The sequence below is a fragment of the Mesoplodon densirostris genome, chromosome 5, assembly GCF_025265405.1.
Source record: "Mesoplodon densirostris isolate mMesDen1 chromosome 5, mMesDen1 primary haplotype, whole genome shotgun sequence".
NCBI lineage: Eukaryota > Metazoa > Chordata > Mammalia > Artiodactyla > Ziphiidae > Mesoplodon > Mesoplodon densirostris.
In genome coordinates, this window is record NC_082665.1 from 119,204,685 (window position 1) to 119,223,335 (window position 18,651).

Below are 18,651 nucleotides of genomic sequence, written 5' to 3' on the forward strand. Positions count from 1 at the left end.
GTGAGTGTTGGGAAATGGGAGTATATCTTACTATTCTATGCTTTTTGTATGTTTGAAGATTTTCCTAAGTATAAAAAAAATAGAGCAAGGGAAGTAAATCCTTCTGAAGTATCCTTGTATTGGCCCAATCTGTGTAACCATTCAGAATACTATAGGACTTATTTAAAAAATTGTAAGATACTTTCTGTGAAAAGAAAAGTTACCTGTGAGAATTATTAGGGTAGAGTCAATAACTGGGTATTGGAAAGGACTTGTGAATTAATGAGATAAAATTTCTAGGCCCTTAGCTGCTTTGAAGTTACCTAAACAAATTAGGCAGCAGTTCTTGTGGAAGGTGGAGGTGGGGACAGAGACATCCCAGAAGACTGGAAGAACACTTCATACTGCTTTGTCTTCTGTGCCAGAAAACTTGGAGAATCTACTCAAATTAGAAGTCTGGCTGATTATGAATGCCGTATCCTCCTTAAAGGCCTTCAACCAAAGGGAAGGGGGGCACCCTGTAGAAAGCATCATGTAGCAGGGAGCTTAAAAGTTCCGAGAGTCTTGGGCAGGCAGGGGTACACCATTAAGCAGTCACAGGACTAACCCCAGATATTGAGATGTTCTCAAGCAGTCCTTCACACCCAGAAGAAGCTAAGGGACAAGGCAGAAAAACCAGCCAGAATCAGATTTATCAGAAATAGTAGAGATGAGGAGTGAATTGAACAAAGTTTAACAGTAAAACACTCAGAAAATCCATGAAGCATAGGTAGTAAATTTGAGTGAGATCTAAAGGAGGGAGGAAATAATTGTCATTGTTGTGAAACTGTGCTACAGATCATCTAGCCTGCAAGAAGGTATGGGTGATTGCTCTCATAAAGCAAGTAAGAAAATTGTCAAAAGTCAAGATAGGATAGTGATTATATCTGATTTTCTGCTGAAAGTATATTTTTGAGTATGATTAATACTTAATAATCTTTAAAGATCATGACAAAATTTAACTGTGGGGCTTCCCTGGTGGCACAGTGGTTGAGAATCTGCCTGCTAATGCGGGGGACACGGGTTCAAGCCCTGGTCTGGGAAGATCCCACATGCCGCGGTGCAACTAGGCCCGTGAGCCACAACTGCTGAGCCCGTGCGTCTGGAGCCTGTGCTCTGCAGCAAGAGAGGCTACGATAGTGAGAGGCCCGCGCACCGCGATGAAGAGTGGCCCCCGCTTGCCGCAACTAGAGAAAGCCCTGGCACAGAAACGAAGACCCAACACAGCAAAAATAAATAAAATAAATTAATAAACTCCTACCACAACATCTAAAAAAGAAAAAAATTTAACTGTGATGTTAAAGAAAAAATTTGAGTCTCTCACACAACTGTTTTTATGTTCCTCTCTCTTTTTTTTTAAATTAACTTATTTTATTTATTTTATTTTGGGCTGTGTTGGGTCTTCGTTGCTGCACACGAGCTTTTCTCTAGTTGTGGCGAGTGGGGTCTACTCTTCATTGTGGTGCGCAGGCTTCTCATTGTGGTGGCTTCTCTTGTTGGGAGCAGGGCCTCTAGGCACACGGGCTTCAGTAGTTGTGGCACGTGGGCTCAGTCGTTGTGGCTCGTGGGCCCTAGAACACAGGCTCAGTAGCTGTGGCGCACGGGCTTAGTTGCTCCGCGGCATGTGGGATCTTCCCGGACCAGGGCTCGAACCCATGTCTCCTGCATTGGCAGGCGGATTCTTAACCACTGCACCACCAGGGAAGCCCCCCATGTTCCTTTTTATTTTTTGTACATTCCACTTCAGCCCTGTTGTCCTTCTAACTACTTTCAACCATGCCAAGCTTGCTTCTGTCCTAGGGCTTTTATTTGCTCTTTCCTGTGCCTGTACCATTCTTCCCCCATGCCCCGCTCTCAAGAACCTCTCATGGCCTGTTCTCTTTTTGTCATTCAGTTATTGGCCCAAATGCCCCCTGAGAGAAATCATCTTTCCTGAACATCCTATATAAAATACAATGCAGTTTTCTATCATTTCCTGTCATTTCCCTGTCATTTTCTGTCATCACTGTTGTCTTCGTAGCAACACTGACATTGTATTCTGTACTCATTTGTTAATTATCTCCTCTACTAGTGCATGTGAGCTCCCAAGAGCAGGAATTTGTTTTCTCACTGTCAAATCCCTAGAATAATGCCTGACTCAGAGTAGGCACCCACTACATATTCACTGAATGGATGAATAAATGGAGGTATGTGCTGACAGTTTTATGTTTAAAAAATCTTAAAAAGCAATAACATAAATTACTTCTTGAATTTAATTATAACCAGCCAGGGAGAACTGGTTAGTAATGTATATTTGACAAGAAATGTGACCTTTAGGGCTTCCCTGGTGGCGCAGTGGTTGGGAATCCGCCTGCCAATACAGGGGACACGGGTTCAAGCCCTGGTCTGGGAGGATCCCACATGCTGCGGAGCAGCTAAGCCCCTGTGCCACAACTATTGAGCCTGTGCTCTAGAGCCCGTGAGCCACAACTACTGAGCCCATGTGCCACAACTACTGAAGCCTGCACGCCTGGAGCCCGTGCTCCACAACAGGAGAGGCCACCGCAGTGAGAAGCCCGCGCACCGCACAAAGAGTAGCCCCCGCTCGCCGCAACTAGAGAAAGCCTGTGCACAGCAATGAAGGCCCAATGCAGCCAAAAATAAATAAATAAAATTAAAAAAAAAAAGAAATGTGACCTTTAAAGAAAAATGACCTTGTCATCAGAGAGCTTACAATACACAAGTAAGAGAATTCTGGGTATTGATATATTTACCCTAAACTTTATGAAAACAGGCTTCAGAAACTTAATTGACATAAAAGACAGCTTGAGCTCTTCAAAGGAAAGGCAGCACTTGTTCTGTGAGTGAAATTGAAATTCTGACTCTATAAATGAGATAAATGCCAATGGAAAGTACAGAATAGCTAAAATCTTGATGGTTCTAAAATTAGGAGAAAGGCTGTTTAGTCATAGACAGTGACATAACAGTTAAAAATGGAAGGTTAGAGCCCAACACTGACAGAAGCCTGCAAACAACACAGAAATCACCACAGTGAGGGCTTTTTTGTAGCATTCAGAGTGTCAGGAGAAGAAGGCTCAGACACTGTTTGAGACAGATGATGAATTGTTAACAGACGAAGAGAAAATAGAATCATTTGACTATCTTTTCTGACAAGGAGAATTCTTTTGAAAGTAGAAAAGGCAAAAAAATAAATCACTAACAGGTTAAAGAGTTAATATTTAAGACGTCAAAACAGAACAACCAGAAAGGGCAGGTGACCTTAGACTGAGAGGAGCTGGATTTAGAACTTGTCTCTGGCATTTACCAGGTTCTTCAGGCAAATCCACTAACCTTTCAGAGTTTGTTTTCTTTGCTGGAAAATGGGCATATCTGCCTGGCACATAGTAGGTACTACATAAATATTTGTTATATGAATGAGTGTGTTATTCATAAGAGTTGTGAGGCTCAGATGAGATAATCTGTGTTTTGTAAACTAAGACAAAAGGAAAATAATGCTAATCTAATATTTGTTTACTGTTGTATATCAGCCAAGCATATTGTGTTATTCTTACCTAATTCTGATAGTAACCCTTTGAAGGTAGGTGCTGTAACTGTCCCCATTTTATAGATTAGGAAGCAGAGGCAAATGAAGTTAAGTAACTTGCCTAATATTATACTATAAATAGATATGATGAAACCAGTATTTAAACCTTTGTCTGACTCCAGAACCCATGCTCTTAACCACCTACAAATGATATATTGACAGAGGACGTGAATTCAGGTAGATTGAGGGAGGAGAGAATAGATTTTCACTGAGCCACCTTGCTTATTGCCAGGAACCTTACAAATGTCATCTTCTTTAATCCTCAGAGTCATATGATGAGGTTCATTTCCACATTTCCGAGAGAATGATATAATACTAAGGCTAAGAGTAGTTTAATAAATTCTCAAAAGTCAAACCCTAAAGTAAGAAGGAGCTGGAATTTTTTTTTAAATATTTATTTATTTATTTTGGCTGCACCGGGTCTTAGTTGCAGCACCGAGTCTTAGTTGCAGCACCGGATCTTCGTTGCAGCATGTGGAATCTTTTGTTGTGGCATGCCGGCTCTTTGTTGTGGCTTATGGGCTTCTTTCTATGTGTGGTCCCTTGGCATGTGGGATCTTAGTTCCCTGACCTGGGATTGAACCCACGTCCCCCGCATTGGAAGGCATATTCTTAACCACTGGACCACCAGGGAAGTCCCAGGAGCTGGAATTTGAATTCACATTTGTCTTACTCCAAATCCCTTACTTCCTACAACCATATTTGCTGCCTCTCTAGGGGAAATCAAATTTAAAAGGGAGGGAGGAATGTTTAACTTTGCTAATACTCTAAAAATGTAAATTGAAATTATTGAGGCACTATTTAACATTTAATTTGTAGTCATATATAAAGATGGTAATATCTAGTGTTTGTGAAATATTTGGTGACAGCGGCATTGTGTAAAGTATTACATACAGTTCCTTTGGGAAAGATTTTGGCAGTAGTATCAGGAGTCCTAAATCTCATAATCATTGCCTCCTTAGGAGATAATTCAAAAGAAAAGCTATGTGTCCAGATATTTAAAATAAGATCATCTAATAGACTGTCGTAAGACTTTGTGTCCTTTTTAACATTTAACATTTAATCCCCTACTACTTCAGTGAGGATAGAGAAGACATTCCTACCATAGTTGCAAATGATTCAGAACTGGAGAGGATGATAAGATGAGTCTGTCAAATTTCTTCTGTTGTCATATTATTTGCTAGGTGTCAGTCCTCCCCTGTCAGTTGTCAGATGATCACTTTCCAAAAAGAAAGGCTTTTCAACAGAATTGAAATTGAGTGGCAGTGTAGACTAAATCATTGTGTATAGCCCCCTTTACCTGGCACCATGATTCTTGCTTACCAACGAGCACTGAATTAATCTGGTTTCAGGTTTTAATAATTCATGATTTATTTACCTGCCATTTTTGTCTTTACTTTTCTCTAGAAATGATATTTTTTGGTCTATAGTTTATCATTTTTCCTCGCTTCATCTTTTTTCTCACTGCCTGATGATCTAGGTACCAATCATCTCATGTTCTGGTTGGCTAGAACAATTTGTTTCCATGAGTAGTTCATGCCAGAAACATTGCTGGTCCAGTAACAACTGCTGAGTGGCTCTTTGTTGCCTCATTCACCAATAGAGTAGTTCCTTGTGTGGTTGCTCACCTTTCTGGAGTATGAGAACTCTTGCCTCTTTTTGTCATGTTCTATGGACCAAAGTATTTTCCGGAGCTCTAATTATCATGGTTAAAGTTCCTTTTGTAGCAGCTGCCAGGAGTAATAAAATTTAAAGGAAAAAAACCCTTAAATACCAGGGATTCAGAAACTTTGAACATTTATTTTGTGTATGCATTTTGTATCTAAGTTGTTCTAGTTTTTATTCTTATGTGGTTATTTAACAAGTTCTTTCCCTCTCTTCTATACTTAATATCGTAGATAGATGATAAAATGCTCAGCTGTCAGGAGGATGTTTGATCTTTAAAAGTACGAGGATCTAGGGATTTCCCTGGTGGTCCAGTGGTTAAGACTCCGCATTTCCACTGCATGGGGCGGGGTTCACTCCCTGTTTGGGGAACTAAGATCCTGCATGCCATGCAGTGCAGCCAAAAAAAAAAAAAAGTACGAGGATCTGCAAAAGTTAGTACTCTAGAGTGACATTTTCTGTTTTATATTCTTTGAATGCTCGTCCTGTAACACGTTCCCTACAGCAAACCAACTCTCTTTCAATAGTCCTGATTCGTATATCGTGTTAAAGTTCAAAAAAGTCCTGCAGAAAAAAAACCTGTTAAACGTTTTAATCTCAGTATTTCCCAAACTTACTTGACAATGGAACCACTTTAAACAACCAACCAACCTTTGACACTCTATAGGGCTCTCAAAAAATAATTGGGAAATAACATCCCAGAGAAATTAGTTTAGAGGTCTGTGGACAGCCCTGGAAAGTTTCAAGCATAGTAAAGACTATGAACTTTATCCTGAAAGTGGAGTCTAGTACAGGGGTCGGCAAACTTTTTCTGAAGGCCAGATAGTAAATATTTTCAGCTGTTTGGGCCATATGGTCCCTGTTGAAGCTATTCAACCCTGCTATGAAAGCAGCCATAGACAGTGCTAATATGAGTGAGTATGACTGTGTTCCAATAAGACTACAAAAACAAGCTGCAGACCTGTAGTGTGCTGCCCTCTAGTCTAGCAGGTCAAGGAGAGATGGAAAACATTTTATGATCCTCCTACGCCTGCTCCAGGTTTTTACAATGTGGTTCATTCAGTTTAAGCTGAAGTATTGAAAGGTTTAAGAATTATTGTATGGTTAATGCCTAATTCCTCAAATTACTCATGTTTGAGTAAGGAACTAGAGGGGTTGAATGTAAATTCAGGGTTTACATTTGGAAATTATATACTAGGATTTCTTTTTTAGGGTTTTATGTGGGATTGACTTTTGATCTTCTAGTTCATGTCCATAATACTTTGGGGGAAAGTAAAGGAGATTACTGCATATGGAGTTTTGTTTTGTCTTTTGTAAAATTTGTATGAATGGCTAGACAGTACATTTTTTTTGTAGTTTTAAAAAATATTTATTTTATTTATTTATTTATTTATTTATTTATTTATTTTTTGCTGTACGTGGGCCTCTCACTGTTGTGGCCTCTCCCATTGCGGAGCACAGGCTCCGGCTGCGCAGGCTCAGCGGCCATGGCTCACGGGCCCAGCCGCTCCGCGGCACGTGGGATCTTCCCAGACCGGGGCACGAACCCATGTCCCCTGCATCGGCAGGCGGACTCTCAACCACTGCGCCACCAGGGAAGCCCTATTTATTTATTTTTAATGTTTGGCTGCATCGGGTCTTAGTTGCAGCACTTGGGCTCTTCGTTGTGGCATGTGGGCTTCTCTCTAGTTGTGGCGCATGGGGGTTTTTTTCTTTCTCTAGTAGTGGTGCGTGGGCTCTGTAGTTTGCAGCATGAGGGCTCTCTAGTTGAGGCACTTGGGCTCAGTAGTTGTGGCACGTGGGCTTAGTTGCCCCATGGCACATGGGATCCTAGTTCCCCAACCAGGGATAGAACCCACGTCCCCTTCATTGGAAGGCAGATTCTTTACCACTGGACCACGAGGGAAGTCTCTAGGCAGTACATATTTTATCTCAGTGACCTAAACTGTAATTCTACTGTTATTAAAATACCTAATGTTAGTTGGTTAGAAGGCATTAACTTGATAGCACAGAGGTATATTGCCTGGGAACTTCCCTGGTGGTGCAGGGGTTAAGAATCCTCCTTCCAATTCAGGGGACACAGGTTCAATCCCTGGTCTGGGAAGATCCTGCATGAGCAAATAAGCCTGTGCGCCACAACTACTGAGGCTGTGGTCTAGAGCCCGTGAGCCATAACTGCTGGGCCCACGTGCCCTAGAACCCACGTGCTGCAACTACTGAAACATACGTGCCTAGAGCGCGTGCTCTGCAACAAGAGAAGCTACTGCAATGAGAAGCCCGCGCACCACAGCAAAGAGTAGCCCCTGCTCGCCGCAACTAGAGAAAGCCCACGTGCAGCAGCAACAAAGACCCAACGCAGCCAAAAACAAAAAAAAAGAAGTATATTGCATGTGTGCAATGTTTATACATAAAACTGTCAATACAATTGAAAATGTTTATATTCTTTCCCTTGGTAAATTCCCCTTTGGGGACTTTATCTTAAGGAAATAATCTGAAATTTGGAAAAAGTTGTACTCTCAGAGATGCTTATTTCACCATTACTTATAATACTGAAAAAATTAGGGATAACTAGCTATCTGACAAGGAATGCTTATATATTTTATACACCACTAGTTGGAATTTTATGCACCTTTTTAAAGTGGTATCAGGGGACTTCCCTGGTGGTCCAGTGGTTAAGACTCTGCGCTCCCAATACATGGGGCCTGGGTTTGATCCCTGCTCAGGGAACTAGATCCCACATGCCGCAACTAAAAGATCCTGCATACTGCAACTAAGACCTGGCGCAGCCAAATAAATAAAATAAAATAAATAAAAAAAAATTTTAAATGGGGGGACTTCCCTGGTGCTCCAGTGGGTAAGACTCTGTGCTCCCAATGCAGGGGCCTGGGTTTGATCCCTGGTCGGCGAACTAGATATCCCACATGCATGCTGCAGCTAAGAAGTCCGCATGCTGCAACTGAGTCCTCATGCCGCAACTAAGAAGCTGCATGCCACAACTAAAAGATCCCGCATGCCGCAACTAAGACCCAGTGCAGCCAAAATAAATAAGTATATAAATAAATTTTTTTTAAAGTGATATCTATTAAAAGTAATATTGAGGCTTCCCTGGCAATGCAGTTGTTAAGAATCTGCCTGCCAATTCAGTCCCTGGTCTGGGAAGATCCCACATGAGCAGCTAAGCCTGTGCACCACAACTACTGAGGCTGCGCTCTAGACCCTGCGAGCCATAACTACTGAGCCCACGTGCCCTAGAACCCGCATACTGCAACTAATGAAGCACACGTGCCTAGAGCCCACGCTCTGCAACAAGAGAAGCCACCGCAGTGAGAAACCCGCGCACCACAGCAAAGAGTAGCCCCTGCTCGCCACAACTAGAGAAGGCCCACGTGCAGCAACGAAGACCTAACACAGCCATAAATAATAAATAAATAAATAAATAAATAAATTTATAAAATAAATAAATAAAAGTAATAGTAACCTACTGGTTAAAAATATTAGCACTCTTGGTATAGGAAATTTTAAAACGTTAATTAAAAAAATATATATGTGTGAAGAAATATGAAAGCTATTACATAAATATGACAACACTAGGTGTTTTTTCTCCCCATGATGAAACTTTGGGAGATTTAAGCTTGCTTTCCATATTTTTCAAGGTTATTGTGCTAAGCATGTGTGTGTGTGTATATATATATATATATATATATATATATATATATATATGTATTTTAAATGAGGATAAAATCTTTTTTTTAAGTAATCTTTATGTAACTTTGACTTCATAGCAATTTTTTTCGAATATTTATTCCAGAGAGTAGCAGACCGACTGTATGGTGTATATAAAGTACATGGGAATTATGGGCGAGTTTTCAGGTAAGCATTATGCAAACTTTTATAATAAACAACAGCTAGCTCTAATTAGCTTTTTGCCTAAGAACTATAATTCTTGAAAATATATGATTCTGGAAAGCAAAAGATTATTTTTTAAATGATGTCCTGTAGTAGTAGTCTTCAAACTTTTCACTGTAAAGCCTTTGTTTAAATAAAAAATAATAAGGGAGTCTAATATATTGAGCAGATAAAAGATAAACTGCTCTGAAGCAGTGATCGGTGTCTTTTACTTTCTTGGCAGAATGCCCAAGAAGATTCCTTTGGAAATCACTGTCATATAGAGTTAGCGGTTTTCTTTTTCTTTTCTTTCTTTGTGTCACTTTATAATTTCTGAAGGCTTTTGCAAGATGGGTTTTTCAGTCTTGAGGTAATATTAGTGTAAATTAGAATATTTACTTGTGTAGATAACTTGCATATGTTGGTTATTTTTGAGCTTTTTCTTTTGTGAATTTTTGTGTGTGTTAATTATTTTAGTTGTGACATTTTAGAAGTTAATTATCCAAATCTTCTTGTAAGAAAAATGTCCTTGCTAATGTTCTAAGTCCTTTTGATTGAGTTAATCAAAAGAATTCATTTAACATATTTGAATAGGTAAGACATTCATATAGCACAAAATTCAACAGAAACAAAAACTTATATAGTGAAAAGTCTCTTCCCTCCTGCCTGCCAACCACCCTGGTCTCCTCCTCTGAGGCAACTAATAGCAGTTTCTGAGTTACTTTTGTATCCTTCTAGTAACATGTAGCACCATAAATGTATATATTAACACACAAACAAATGCATTTCTCCCTCCCCCCTTTAAAAAAATGTATTTATTTATTTTTCGGCTGCGTCGGGTCTTAGTTGTGGCACACGGGATCTTTCATTGCGGCGCACAGGCTTCTCTCTCTAGTTGTGGCACATGGGCTTCTCTCTAGTTGTGGCGCACAGGCTCCAGAGTGTGTGGGCTCTGTAATTGTGGCGCGTGGGCTCAGTAGTTGCAGCGGACGGGCTCAGTTGCCCCTTGGTGTGTGGGATCTTAGTTCCCTGACCAGGGATCGAGCAGGCATCCCCTGCATTGCAAGACAGATTCTTAACCACTGGACCACCAGAGAAGTCCCCCTTCCACCCCCCGTTTTTTTAAACATGGAAAGGGAGCATGTTTTATACACTGCTATGTTCACTTGTTTTACTTTGCTTTTTTTTTTTTTTTACTTAAAAACAGCTCTCCAATATATATTGTTATCAGTAAATAACTGTATGGGGCTTTTTTTTTTTTTTTTTTGACTGCATTGGGTCTTCATTGCGATGTGCGGCCTTCCTCTACTTGCGGTGAGCCGGGGCCACTCTTCGTTGTGGTGCGCGGGCTTCTCATTGCAGTGGCTTCTCTTGTTGAGGAGCACGGGCTCTAGGTGTGCGGGCTTCAGTAGTTGCAGCATGTGGGCTCAGTAGTTGTGGCTCATGGGCTCTAGAGCGCAGGCTCAGTAGTTGTGGCGCATGGGCTTAGTTGTTCCGTGGCATGTGGACCAGGGCTCGAACCCGTGTCCCCTGCATTGGTAGGTGGATTCTTAACCACCGCACCTCCAGCGAAGCCCTTCTGGTAGTTTTTGATTAACAGAAATACTCAATTTGTTAAATTCGGTTAACATGTAAGTGGTTAGATTTTCTCCTTTATAAAGTAATAGCTTCTGACTTTTGTGTATATCCTAATAAGGTCTTCCCCACTATGGATTATAAAAAAATAGATTTTTCATTTCTTCTACATTTTTGTGGTTTTATAAATTTTTGATTCATATGAAATTTATTTGAATGTCAGGTGTGAGATATGGCTACATATTTACTTAATTTGAGTAACAGGTTATCCCATATGTCTTGGTTGATCAAATGCAAGATGGGACAATATCAGCATTATATGATGTTTTTTAATGAAGAGAAGCATATTAATATTGTAAACATGTAGACTCTTCATAACTAGGATAGGAGTATATGTCTAAACAGGAATAATGGGAAGAAAGGCAAATCGTATTCAAGTCAGCTGCATGATGTGCGACTTACCTGCTTTTAGATCTATGCGTGAGTCAGCCCTGATTTTAAGAATACTACTCAAACTGGGACTCTAGTTAAGCTTGGGAATATGCTCATATGATAATTAACATAAATCAGACACTCTCAAAAGTAGTACATTTATTGTAAATAATAAATGGACTTGTGTTAATTTGAGAGGCAAGTGGATAAAAGGTCACTTGGCTGAATCAAATTGTAAAGAAAATTATTTGCATTAATGTCTCATGATAAATATTATACAGATTCGCCTTTCTGCTAACTCAGTAAATTAACAGAAAGCCATTTTACATCTAAAATATTTCATAAAAAGTGAGCCAAGGAGACCACAGGTGGTTGAGGTAATTTAAGCAGGTGATCAAGAGCCTGAACCAGAGCAATTTCCTGTAGGGACTATTAAGGAGACATAAATGACAAGATTTATCAATTGATTCTTTCAGTCATCCAGCACACATCTGCTGAGCTCCTGCTACCGTGGTAGGTGCTAAAGATACCAAAATTTAATTTGCAGGAAGCTGAATGGTTAGGAGGATTGTGATAGAGAATGTAGGAAAAATAACAGGTTTGAGGAATGAATTAAAGTGTTCTGTTTTGAATAGATTGCATTTGATTTAAAGATTTCTATTAAGCAATTGGAAATTTGGATCGGCACTGTAAGAGGCTGGTGAGAATATGAGTTGTATATAAAAGTTACATCCTAATAGAATGATATTTAATGTAGGGTTAAGGTGATAATGTTAGAGGGTTAGGATAAGTCTGTGAGAGACTCAAGGACGGAACCTTGGGGAATATCTGTGTTCAGGGGTCAGGCAAAGAAAAAGAATGTGAGAGAGATATTGGGAAATTGATGAGGAGTGTGCAGTGTCAAGCAAGTGAAGGGAGCACTTCAAGAAGTTGGAGTTATACTGTAGAGGAATTGAATTTAGTCGAAAAGGGGGGAAATGGGTGGGTAAATCTTCGGTGTTAATTTGGAGAGCAGTTTGGTTTGAGTGATATAATGCAGTGGTCCTAGGAATGACAGGAAAGGGTTAAGGAAGGAAAGACAGCAAGTTACTGATAAGTCTGTTAAAAAAAGTCTCTGAGGTTATTCTTGAAGGGGTATAGGGCCTCTTTGTGGTGGTGGTGGTGGTTTTTTGCAGGGGGAGCAAGGGTAGGAGGGTGGATGGGAGAGAAGATAGAGAGGAAGGCACAGAGCTGTCTTAAAGGAGGAGAGCAGTATGTGGCAGGAGGCCACTTTAGCTGGCCCCTGTCTCAGTAAAGCAGGTGTCTCTGCTGAGAACAGGTTGGGTGATTCTGTGGTTAGGAAGCTTGAGGGGAGTGATATAGGGCCGTCTGTCTCAGACTAATGGAGAGGAGAGTTCTTAAACTGATCCTACTGCATACCCTCCTTTATCTCCCCTTACCAGCTCCGTGGGGGATTGGCTGGAAGCAGCTGCGGCAAGTGCAGAATCTCTTTGAAGACTTGAGTTCTGTCAGTTTATTCAAATTTTACATTTTACTCTGTAGAGCATCCATGGTTATTTAAGTATATATATAACTTACCCTGCCTCAAACTTAAAATTCGTTCTTCAGAAAGACTGTGCCATGCTTAGATGGCTTCAGATATCCAAGATGAAATATCCCAGTTTGAGAAGCACTGATGAGGGTATCATTTAGGAATGTGGGAAAGGATTGCAGAGCAGTACCAATTGGTAGTGAGTGTTTTTTATCTTTTCTTTTTGTTTCCTTTTTATTTATTCATTACTCTTATGGTCAGTGGCACTACACTGACCATAAGAGTAATGAAAAAATCCAGGGAATTCCCTGGTGGTCCAGTGGTTAGGACTCGCATCTTCACTGGCGGGGCCTGGGGATTAAGATCCCGCAAGCCTCGCGGCGCAGCCAAAAAAAAAGAGTAATGAAAAAATCCAGAGCTTGAGAGTCACATAATTGGAAAAAAGTTTAATGTGTTTCTGTTCTTTGGTTTGGAATTTGAGAGGGGAAGAAATATAAAGCCGATTTCATCAGCTTTGTCTCAATTTAAATGTTTTCTATATATATCCAATAACTTTGTAAAATTATGCCTTTTTGCTAAATTAGAGATTGAAGTGAGAGAATGGATTAAGAAAAAAGATTGAGCTATGAGTGGAAAAGGACTGTCAAAGAGGGAAGGAAAGGTGACAAGACTTAAACTTATTTGTAAGTAAGAAATCAGCAGGAATTAGATGCACAGAGAAGAAACAGGGAAGATTTTTGTAATATGTTCATGTTGCGTGTTGCTGGGTTTTTTTGTTTTTGTCTTTGTTTTTTAGAGTATGGGAGTTCATTTTTTGCTCTTCTTGAGTTCCTAGGCTTTTTGCAGCTTCCTCCTGGATATAGCACCTGATTCAATTTAGGACAGGCCAAAGGGTCATTCCGTGTAGGTGCTTATAGGACTGGTCTATATGTTCACTAGTTTCAGGAACTTTTAAGATCTGCCTGTCAAGAATTGGACCAAACACTGTTGACTTGAAACAAATAGACTGCCAGATATTTCTCCAGCAAAGATTAGCAGAGAATTGCAGTTCCAGGCTGCAACGATGGCAAGGCTCATGCAAGTTCCCACAGGGCAAGGGAAGGAGAAGGCTTTCATAGAGCGGAAAAGGAAGTTGGGAGGGCTAGAGTAAACAAAGAGTCTCCGTGGCTTTTCATGGGCTGAGACCTGGCCAGGAAAGAAGAGGAATCTTTCTTCTTCTTCTTGGGCTCTGCTGTGGACACAGGGCATGAGAGCTCCCCCTTTTGGTCTTCCAACTCTGTTTAATTGAGGTTTCTGTTTATTTTTTACAATACATAGGCGGGATTCACTCTGCAAAAGACTTAGAAAAAAGAGAGTTTTAAGTGCCAGTAAAAAGAGTTTTAAGTGCCAGTAACTAAGTTTTTGAAGCTAATGAAAGCTGTCAGGAGCTAATAGCCTAAAATGTTATATTCTGTTAATTGAACATTTTAAAATACTCATCTTAATTCATAGATTGTGAATCCATATAGAAGCAACCAAGGAAAAACACCTTTCCCAGATTCAGTTGGTATAATTCCTTTCAAGGGATTCCAGGAAACTGCAAAAGCAAATTTTTTCAAAGAGTCATGTGTAAACATGATCAGGGATATGCAAACCTTGTCATATACCTCAGAGCTCAAAGATGCACAGGATGTATTTTGTTGAAGGATTCTATAATTTATTTTTTATTTTTTGGTCATATGGTTGATGAGTGGTGGTGAAGAGCTCTTTTTTTTTTTTTTCTTTTGGCCGTAACATGCAGCTTGTGGGATCTTAGTTCCGTGACCAGGGACTGAACCCGTGTACCCTGCAGTGCGGAACCCTAACCACTAGACCGCCAGGGGATTCCCTAAAGAGCTCTTTTGATTAAGAAAGCCAAAAAAAGAAAGTGAAGGTTGGTGTTAGTAGGTAGGACACTCGGACGGCAGTTGATTCTCATCTCAGCTCTGCCTGTCGTTGGATGCCTGACTTTTGAGTAAACCATGTTAGATCTCCGAGCCCGATTTTAAATACCTGTTCAGTTGTGGGGTTAAATGGGGAGAGTGATTTCCAAACCCTTTTTTAGCATGGAACTTTGTTTAAATGAAATGATATACGGAAGTATAAACAAATAAAACTTATTACTACAGACTTGCCTGGGGCTGGAGACTTTCCCTCCCATGCCTCTATCCCTGATGAGCACCAGATTGGGCAGCTAAATTTAGTTCTGTACCTCTATTTTTGTTGTAATGATATTTTTATTCCTTTCCAGAGTCTTGACCCTTGAGCATTCTTGGAGTTCTTTCCTTTCTTTCTTAATGGAACTGTAAAATACTAGAGCAGGAGGGACCTTTGTGGTTTTATAGTTCAGATTCCTTAAGCTAGGAGATAAGGATGGACTTCAGGTTCTCTGAAGTCTCTGAAATTATTTATAGTTATTATGAAATATTGGCTATATTCCCTGTGCTGTACAGTGTATCCTTATAGCTTGTTTATTTTACACATAATAGTTTGTACCTCTTAATTTCCTATCCCTATCTTGCCCCTCCCTCCTTCCCTCTTCCCACTGGTAACCACTTATTTGTTCTCTATATCTGTGAGTCTGTTTATTTTTATTATATTCACTAGTTTTTCTTTTAGATTCCATGTATAAGTGATAACATACAGTTCTCTGTCTGATTTATTTCACTAAGCATAATACCCTCCAAGTCCATCCATGTTGTTGCAGATGGCAAATTTTCATTCTTTTTTGTGGCTGAGTAATATTCCATTTTGTGTGTGTGTGTGTGTGTGTGTGTGTGTGTGTGTGTGTGTGTGTGTGTGTGTGTATCTGTATATACATGCACATATATATACCACACTTCTTTATCCATTCGCCTGTTGACATCTGTTAGGTTTCTTCCATATCTTGGAAATTGTAAATAATGCTGCTGTGAACATTGGGGTGCACGTATCTTTTCGAGTCAGTGTTTTCATTTTCTTCATATTTATAACCCAGGAGTGGAATTGTTAGAGCAGGCAGTTAGCCAGATATGAGCAGAGAAGAGAGGCATGGGTCATATGACAGGAAACATACATCTTGCAATGACAGGGTCCTAGAGGCAAAGAAAGGTGGGAACCTCTTATGTCTGAATGTAACTTTTTGTTCATTATACCCTCATTACAATAGAATTAACATTGCAGCCAGAGCAGTACCCATCATGCACCTGACACCATGGCAGATCTGAGAAGACCAAGGACAAAAACAGCCCCTCCTCTCAGAAAGGTGGAACTTGGATGAAAGCCAGGAAGTTACCCCAAAGTCCCTCCCTCCTTGATGAATATTCCACCCGTTTTCACACCCCATATAACCAGCTTGCCAAAAGGAGCTCGGGGCAGCTGCTCTTCTGAGCTTGCCAGCTCTCCCTCCTGAGAGTATACTGTTGCTCAATGAATCTTCACTTCACTTACTTGGCCTCTGTGTCTCGTCTCTGAATTATTTCTGTGACAAAACAAGAACCTACCCTCCGGCAACAGAATTGCTGGATCATATGGTAGTTTTGTTTTTAGTTTTTTGAGGGCTCCCCATACTGTTTTCCACGGTGGCTGCACCTGTTTACATTCCCACCAACAAGTGTACAAGGTTTCCCTTTCTCCACGTCCTTGCCAACATTGGGTGTTTGTGCTCTTTTTGATGATAGCCATTCTGACAGGTATGAGGTGGTATCTCATTGTGGGTTTTTTTTTTTTTAATAATCTTTTTTAAAAAAATAAGTTTATTTATTTAATTTTGGCTGTGTTGGGTCTTCGTTGCTGCACGCCGGCTTTCTCTAGTTGTGGTGAGCGGGGGCTACTCTTTGTTGCGGTGCGCAGGCTTCTCATTCTGGTGGCTTCTCTTGTTGTGGAGCACAGGCTCTAGGCACGCGGGCTTCAGTAGTTGTGGCACATGGGCTTAGTTGCTCCGCGGCATGTGGGACCAGGGCTCAAACCTGTGTCCCCTGCTTTGACAGGTAGATTCTTAACCACTGTGCCACCAGGGAAGTCCCTCGTTGTGGTTTTGATTTGCATTTCTGTGGTGATTAGTAGTACTGAGCATCTGTATGTCTTTGGAAAAATGTCTAGTCAGGTCTTCAGTCCATTTTTTAATTGAGTTCGGTTTTTTTGATACTGAGTTGTATGAGCTATTTATGTATTTTGGATATTATCGGTCATATCATTTGCAGCTATTTTCTCCCATTGCATAGACTGTCTTTTCATTTTGTTGATGGTTTCCTTTGCTGTGCAAAAGCTTTTAAGTTGAATTAGATCTCATTTGTTTATTTTTGCTTTTGTTTCCGTTGCTTTAGGAGACAGATCCAAAAACATAGTGCTGCGACTTAAGTCACAGCGCTCTGCCTGTATTTTCTTCTAGGAGTTTTATGATTTCCTGTCTGACATTTAGGTCTTTAATCCATGAAGTCTCTGAAATTACATGCAAAATTTTGTTTGTGATTTTCCCTCCTTGGTGGAAAAGGTCCATAGTCTTCATCAGATGCTACAAAAGATTTATTACCCTCTTTGATCTGGTTCATCTGTGACAGTTATCCACCCATTAAGTACTTTATGATAGCAATTATGCCTCTTATAAAGTTGATGCTAAATCCTTCTATACTTTTTATTTTACTTATTTGTTTTATTTTTTGGCTGCGTTGGGTCTTCGTTGCTGCGTGCGGGCTTTTCTCTAGTTCCGGCGAGCAAGGGCTACTCTTCGTTGTGGTGCGCAGGCTTCTCATTGCTGTGGCTTCTCTTGTTGTGGAGCATGGGCTCTAGGCATGCAGGCTTCAGTAGTTGCAGCACACAGGTTCAGTAGTTGGAGGTATGCAGGCCCTAGAGCATGTGGGCTTCAGTAGTTGTGGCACGTGGTCTCAGTAGTTGTGGCTCACAGGCTTTAGGGCATGCAGGCTTCAGTAGTTGTGGCATGCGGGTTCTAGAGCTCAGCCTCAGTAGTTGTGGCACACAGGCTTAGTTGCTCTGCAGCGTGTGGAATCTTCCCGGACCAGGGATTGAACCCATGTCCCCTGCATTGGCAGGAGGGTTATTAACCACTGTGCTACCAGGGAAGTCCCTCCTTCTATACTTTAATAGTTCCTTGTTAATGGATCCCTCCTCTCCCTCCTCTCCCTCCTCTCCCTCCCCTCCCTCCCTAAACTGGTTAACATTTTCTAGTTCCAATCCTCGGCATATACCTGGACCCCAGTTAGAACCTTTTGTTTAGCAGATGCTTCTTAAATTGTAATAGGCATACAGGTCACCTGGAGAACTGTTAAAATGAATATTCTGAGTCAGTAGATCTGGAATGAGTCCTGCAAATATGCATCTCCAACAAGTTCCAGGTGATGCTGTTCATAGACCACAGTTTGAGTAGTCAAGGGCTAGACTATGTATGTATATCTTGAGGGGAGAGGTCTTGTGCCTAGTAGTGGCTGATACTTAGAACCCAGTACATGTTTCTCTCCTCACATTTATTCATTTATCGGTTCATTCTTTCATTTTACCTACAACCTATAAATGCCAAGTATTTATCAGGCACTAAACGACTTAATAGGAGTAAATAGATGATTAAATGTAAGTCTTACCTTTCTTGAACTAGTTTTTAGTCTCGTAAACAAAAGAATTAAATTTGGTTATATTGACCTTGAGTTGGTAGCACATTAAAAGGTGCTCAAAGATTAGATGGATGAAGTACTTGTGGAACATCCAATAGATAGTTGATCTGGACTGTCCATTAATTCTGTTGACGTGACCTATAGCTGCATTAACTGTGATTGCTACATTACAAATTTGGCTAGTTATGCCTGTAATCTGCTGAAACTCCTAGACTTTGTTTTTCATGTGAAGAGCTGGGCTTTAGGTAGTTGAATTTGAAGTGACAGAGGTATATAAAAGCAGAATTGTCTTGTAGGCATTGGAAGTGTAGCTTTAGATAATATAGCTAGAGATGTTAAAA

At 40.5% G+C, this 18,651-nt stretch overlaps 1 protein-coding gene across 1 annotated transcript in view; it reads left to right on the forward strand.

Annotated features, from left to right (window-relative positions):
• The window catches only part of SNX4 (sorting nexin 4), a 65,830-nt gene that overhangs the window by 30,927 nt on the left and 16,252 nt on the right, over window positions 1-18,651 (forward strand). Inside the window, exon 8 of the mRNA XM_060099410.1 lies at window positions 9,075-9,136. Coding sequence (XP_059955393.1) covers window positions 9,075-9,136 — 62 coding nt within the window. The remainder of the gene's footprint in view (window positions 1-9,074; window positions 9,137-18,651) is intronic.